This window comes from Morus notabilis, unplaced genomic scaffold, assembly GCF_000414095.1.
Source record: "Morus notabilis unplaced genomic scaffold, ASM41409v2 Scaffold2701, whole genome shotgun sequence".
Classification (NCBI taxonomy): Eukaryota; Viridiplantae; Streptophyta; class Magnoliopsida; order Rosales; family Moraceae; genus Morus; species Morus notabilis.
The window spans coordinates 3,061-10,000 of record NW_010363064.1 but is presented as its reverse complement, the minus strand read 5'-3'; the positions used below and the strand labels follow the sequence as shown (position 1 = coordinate 10,000).

Genomic DNA, 6,940 nt, shown 5'->3' with positions numbered 1-6,940 from the left:
TGGTCAGATCACAATTCACAAGTGCATTTAGGTTTTTTTTTTTTTTTTTTCTTTCTGGAATAACACGTTAGATCACAGGAGCATTTAGGTGTTAACTTAGATTGGTAATAACACATTCCCACTCTACCATTTAAGAACGACTTTTTAAGGAACCGCTGGAAATTTCAAATGAGCACAAAAACAAACACAAATGGAACCGCTGGAAATTTCACATAATTCATAAGTCCCCTATAAATTACTTCAACTGAAAATTGATAAAAAAAGAGAAATATAAGGTTGCCACATGAATATGCCAATATGAATAACGGATTAAAGCAAGACGAGGCATAGTAACCTTGGCGTAGGTACATTTGAGAGAGAGAGAGAGAGAGAGAGAGAGACAGATAGACCATGGAAGTTATAAAAGAGAGAATCAAAAGCAGAACGAAAAAGAAAGAGACAACAAATCACCAAACCTCACAACACCTTTATATAAAAGTTAAATATCCAAAATTACAGGATATACAAAATTTTAAAAAATTACCATTTGCTTTTGAGAATTCACAAGATTTTGCTGTAGGTGATGCTCTTGACTTTAACTACAGTGAGAATCACGAAATAATGAGGGCCAATTTGAGACGGTGGACCACAAACTAAACGCTAAAAAATAAAATCATATCGATTTAAGCCCCAAAAATGGAAGAAAAAAAGTTAATAGAAAGAAGACGAAAATAGAGAGAGAAAAGATACAAACTATCTGATGGCTTCTTTAGAGTTGGAAAAATGGGGGAAATATATATATATATATTATATATAATATATATAGCTGTCAAAGTTAAGGTTTAGAAACTAAACATCTGTACTTTTCAATAAAAAACCTCATATCTGGAAAGGTGTAAATCTCAGATAAAGACACAGTAACACCTCTTAATTATAACAGAACACCAGATTTATTAGGAGATGTTTAGTTCATAAATTAAAATTACGTGATTAAAATTATTTTTAATTTATGTGTATTTTTTTAAAAAAAAATACTGTAATAAATTATGAACTATGATTCAAATCATGATTTGACCGGATTTATTATTGTTCTTTGATCAATGTCCGGTCTTTTTTCTCTCTCATCTTTAAGAAAATTTCGTGTGTGTCCCCTGACTTTTATTTTTACCGTTTTGCCCTTAGTTTCTTATTTGTTTGGGCGCTCTCGTCTTTTTGTTTTGGCGTTGCTTTTTCGCCTGAGAGAGAGAGCTCTACGTGGGAGAGAGAGAGAGAGAGAGAGGGAGTGGGGAGTGGTGGGCCTGCCTGGGAAAAGAGAGAGAGAGAGCTGCCTGAGAAAGAGAGAAAGAAAGAGAGAGTGGTGGGACCCGCTTGAGAAAAGAGAGAAAAAGAGAGAGGGAGAATAGACTCTTTGATATGTTTATAAAAAAACCGGTTTTATTCACTAATTATTATGATTTTTTATATTTATTTATTAATTTTTGGTTTATTTATAATCTAATTTTGTCTATTTTAACACAGTTTCGTATTAAATTTTTAATACTGTTTAAATAAAAATATTATAAATAATTTAAGAAAACATAAAATTTAACAAAAATATGCTAAAATAAAATAAACCACACCAAATTAAGTAAAAACAAATTAAATCAAATCAAATGGAATTAATTTAAACACAATAAAATAATTTAAAATCTTCTTTCTTTGTCTTTTACTTCACATCTTTTTCTCGCATCTTTATTTTTTTTACATCCTTATTTTCTTCTTTTTATAAAAAAAAAAAAATTTAATAATTATTGTTTTAAATGAATTGCAACGTTCGCGATAACAATTAGAAAGCAAAGGTTGAAGTATGAAAAAATTGGCTCTTCATCGCCTCTTCTTTATAATCTTACGATTATGTGTGTGTGTGTGTGTGTGTTATATACACGCAAGTTATTGTAAGCGTGGAGATTCTGTTTGGGTGGATTATGCATCATTTGGCGGGGACATGACAACATGTCTACATGTTAATTTTGAATTATATTCTAGTACATATGATATATATATATATATAGACGCTTGTGTATATGTATTAGCATAGCCGTATGAATCTTCCGTACGTGCACCTGTGACTGTGTATGTATGCGCCGGCTAAATTATAGCTGAATATATATCTCGACATGTTTAATTACCTGCTTTAGTCGTAAGCTTGGCTGTCTGATTCCTTTATTTGCAAGGTGAAATGAGAGTTATTCAGCCAAAAAATAAAAATAAAACTAAAAATAAAAGTGAAATGGGAATTACTATTTGATTCTGTTTTGATTTACATGTTTTTCTTAAAATTCTTGTACTGAATTGATTCTTAAATGATATTTGTTAGACTTACATCACGGTAAGTATTCTTTACCACAAAAGTTCATGATGATGAAGTACTAAGGGGTTGTTTGGTTCATAGATTTAGAATCAATGATTTAGAATTATTTTCGGTTTATATGTGTTTTTTTAGAGAAAATACAATTGTGAATCATAAATCATGATCCGAATCATGATATAAATTCTTATTCTAAACCCACGCTAATTGATTTAGTATATCTATTTTTCTTTTTCCAATTACTTCGGTTATATAAAAACATTACTCCGAAAACTTGATAGTAATAAATAAAGTTGGCCGGTTTCAAATTGCATTATTGGGCTCACTTTCTCGAATTTCGCACACACAAGAAATACATGATTGATTTCAACCCAATTTTAGTAGATCTATATTCAATTTCATTGGTGCATTGCAAAGCAAGAAAAAACAAGATTAGCCAAAAAGTAGTGTTAATTTTGATCTGCTAGATATACTAATGTTGTTCAAAACTTAATGAAGACTGTTCATCAATTTATAACTCAATCCATTTATGACTAAAATTGTATCAAACAAGCACATAATTCCATTTACATTGCACGTGCTATGTACACATTTGTTGATGCAATTTCTCGAGACTAATTGAGATCTACATTATCATATTACATCAAAACTGACTCATGAGTAGGTAGTACAAACTACTAATTTAACTATAGCACTCCACCGTATTTGTTTTTGCAACAAAACTGATCAAAAATCAGATTCTTCTTCCACGCCAACCAAATTTTGATTAGCAAGAATATCTAAGGATATAATATATATATATATATATAATTGTAACAATAATATTAATATTCTAACTATATAATTCTAAGCTTCAATCTCTGCGCCTTGTGGAAATGATGATCTGACCCTAAACACATGCTCTTCACCCGTGCATTTATCCACCTTCACAACCCAATTATGTGATCTTCTCTTCCCATTAATCACTGATCTTGTTATATTGTTCTTGTTATTATTAGCATAAATTCTCGTCACCAACAATCCTTCTCCAATAGGCAACAACTGAGTCCTCGATCCAACAATATTGGACCGCCACGATGCTCTGCGAAAAGCGTTGAAGCCGACGAAAACGGCGCCATTATTGCCCTTCTTGTAGGCGGGGGACACTTGGACCGCCCTAAGAATTCCCTCGTAATTCTCGAGATTGCAGTCGATGAGCACGAAATCCGCTTCCCGGTAGTGAGTGAGAAGCAGGCTTTGCGCGTCGCCGATGACAAACTCCACGTGGCAAACACCGAGGCCGAGGATCAGGTCTTCCGACAGGTCTAGCTCCTCGTTTCCCCGGAGAATGCAGACCACTCGGCCTCCGTTTTGATGAGCCGCCGCCACTAGGGTTAGCGCGGTGGCGTCGGCCGCTCCAGCGCACGCAACCACCATTAGTTTCGCGTTGCTCCCGGCGGCCAGCGCTGATATGAACTCCACTTCGTCTGGCTCATTTGGTTTGTGCACCTGAATTAATAACAAAAGAAAACTTTAAGTCAGAAAACATAAACATGCGCATTTCTGAACCTTCAGATTATATTATTATGAATATTGCGGGATTTAACATTTCGCAAATACTCGATTCTTTAGATAATGATACTCATTACTTACCATATTCAAGGTTTTGAGGTAGGCATTTGTGGCATTCTCAGCAGACCAAAAATGGGCCATGTTTTCTTGATCTTTTCAAAAATATAGCTAGATGTGGATATAGTCTCTGTATCTCTATTTGGTTATTTTGGCTTAGTTTGTTGGTTTTGATATGAAATGTTAGACCAGAGAAGGCTTTATATAGCTATAGGAGCATTTGAACATTTGGATGGAGTTTGGCTATGGACTACACCACGCTGTCACAATCCAACTTGACCTGCATGTTCACAATAATTAAATAAAAAAAAATACCAACTATGATATGATCACAAATTACTTTAATTTTAAAATGATTAATTTATATATTGATTGGATCTCTAATGTTACTCTTGCACAAAGAATGGTGAGCTTCTAGGAGCCTAGCTTTATTATTATCTTATGTTGATAATATAATCAGTTCATGATATTTTATGCAGGCTCCACACGACTATCTAGAGATTAATAATTCACGATAATTTGCTGTGCTTGTCTAATTTGTTAAAGACAACGTCGTATTAATTGTTAAGTCATTTTTTGCTTTTTAGTATTTTCAAAGGACATCATCCTAAACAGTCCGCATGTTAGTTGAGGAGCAGCCAACAAACCTGTATCATTGATTAGTAAAGAGATGGAAAGTTCATGAGATTAAGCGTTAATATCTTGGCTTCACTGAGGAATATTATATATACATATATATATATATATATATATATATAAGGGGGAAATCAAGCCCAAAAAAACAAGAACTAAGACACCAAAAAATAAAACAAAAACAAGAATAGCAATTAAAACATTTTTGTTAGGCCATATGTAATTTGCCATCTAATTTTCTGATGGGAAACCAACAAAATCACATTGAATTATAACGCACAGTCTTCTAGTGTCCCAAAAAAAAAAAAAAAAAAAAAACCTTCCGTACGCTTTTAGCACTAAGATCAGGGTTAATATAAGAAATGAATAGAACATGATCTGATTAAATATTCAGTCGTATCATATTTCTTTATGTTGATTTATTGTTCACTTTCTATATTTTTGTTAATCCCTAACATGTTTTATTAAGATGTTTTTGAAATCAAGTACACTGAAAATAGCTGGCTACATTGTACTTATGAGAAGTCTCATCTTGCCCCCTAAAAGATTATCAGAGATCTAGATCCCGATCAAGGTGCTTCCTAGCAAAGTAAACACAATATATACAAAACGACATGAAATATGAATTTCTCTGTCCCGTTGTCTCTCTCTCTCTTGCATAATAAGATGCCCCATTTGTCAATTATTTTTCAGATCAAATTAGACAACTTGGTCCAACCTACTAATTGCAATAATTAAGGGCTCGTTTAATTCGCTGATTTGAGTTTTTAATTCGAGTTTAGATGTGACTTTATGTGAGAACTTTTCACTGGAGCAAAAAAGCTAATTAAGGGCTCGTTTAATTCGCTGATTTGAGTTTTTAATTCGAGTTTAAATGTGACTTTATGTGAGAACTTTTCACTGGAGCAAAAAAGCTGAATGTGACTGTTTCTGAGAGTTTTTTACTGTAACAAAACTTAAATTCTAAACTCAAATCGGTAAAATAAACGAGACCTAAGATCTCGCGTGTCTTTCAATAGGTTTTCGTAGTTTTGTTTTCCTTTCATTGAACACATTTCACTTCCGGGAAACACACACGAAATTTGAAAGAAATAGTGAATGAATAGAAAAAAGTGTAGTTACATGAGAAATGGGGAACGTACAAGAATATTATTAAATTAAATAAGTTGTGGTCCAAAGATTTTGTTGGTCGGATGGGTTTTATTTATGCATGCATTAATTTTTTTTTTTTTTTGGATCGGTGAAAGATATTTATAGCATGGTTCAAACTTATCCTTTTGTGCTTAATGCAGTACCTTTATGTCGTACCATACCTAGCCATTTATGGTACTAACTTCCAAAATAGAAAAATTCTCAAGCCATGATGCATGCACGGATTTCTAGTTTGATAATTAGAGCATATTTTTGCACTGAAGAATTTAAGCTTTCATTCATTCGAGTACATATGTGACGGCCATAATTTAAATATACGACACAATATATATATATATATATTTATAAACCAGTACAAGAATATTGTGCATGTTTGTGTATTTGCTAAAAAATATATAAATAGCTTAGAATAGTTGTATATCATGTACTAAAAGTACTAATGGTTACGTGTATTTGAATTAAGAGTGCCCATAAAAAGAGTTTCATGAGAGCAGGTGGCCTTGTATTTCCAAATATGTGGCCTTATTTCGGAGTTTCTCTAACATATACCCTTGTCAAGACATTATGATACTATACATAATAATATAGAATTTGAAACTAAAAAACTAAAAAAAAAAATTGAAATTATATAAAATTGAAAACTATATATATAATGATCATGATCAACTTCTGATCTCCCAGAACATGAGACCATGCATTCACACTTTTTTTAAAAAAAAAAAAAAAAAAAAAAAAAAAAAAAAATTATGAAATTATTTCGTTAAGGACGAGCTTGAATTATTTATGTCATAAAAGAAACTCTCTATCTACAAAACATACTTCAAGCCACACAATATATGCATGCATATAAATAATATACATTTATATTCACTTGAAAGTGATTTCATGATAAAAGTAGTTCAATGGATAAAGTCATCATCTATTAGCTATTGGAAACTAACATTTTCATTCCACGTTCATGCATGCATGCTTGAACCTGTTCCGGAAGGGATTTAATCGAAGGGCCCGGCCGGTAGCCCACAGTGACGTAAATTGCGATTGGATACATTACCGATATTTAATGAGCTTTTTTTTTTTAAAAGACGGTCACTAAATGTCCCATGAAAAAAAAAAAAAAAAAAACGTCATGGAAAAACAATCACAGGACGGTTTGAAAAATCTGTCTCAATTATTGTCATTCCAAGCGGTGTAAATACAGAGAAAACTACTAACTTCTATACA

The 6,940-nt window shown here is 32.4% G+C and overlaps 1 protein-coding gene across 1 annotated transcript; it reads right to left on the bottom strand.

Moving 5' to 3' along the window:
* Window positions 1-3,172: 3,172 nt before the first annotated feature.
* Window positions 3,173-4,018, bottom strand: LOC21387858. Its single transcript, XM_010103432.1, has 2 exons — window positions 3,959-4,018; window positions 3,173-3,814 (listed from the first exon to the last, which is right to left on the bottom strand). The coding sequence occupies exons 1-2, from the start codon at window positions 4,016-4,018 to the stop codon at window positions 3,173-3,175; spliced, it is 702 nt and encodes a 233-aa protein (XP_010101734.1).
* Between the last annotated feature and the right edge of the window lie 2,922 nt (window positions 4,019-6,940).

What these genes read in the sequence shown, in the direction of transcription:
- LOC21387858 (XM_010103432.1), bottom strand. Translation starts at nt 4,018, where the DNA reads ATGGCCCATTTTTGGTCTGCTGAGAATGCCACAAATGCCTACCTCAAA. An exon ending in ACCTCAAAACCTTGAATATG is followed by an intron (nt 3,815 to 3,958) that starts GTAAGTAATGAG and finishes TTATTAATTCAG; the next exon opens with GTGCACAAACCAAATGAGCC.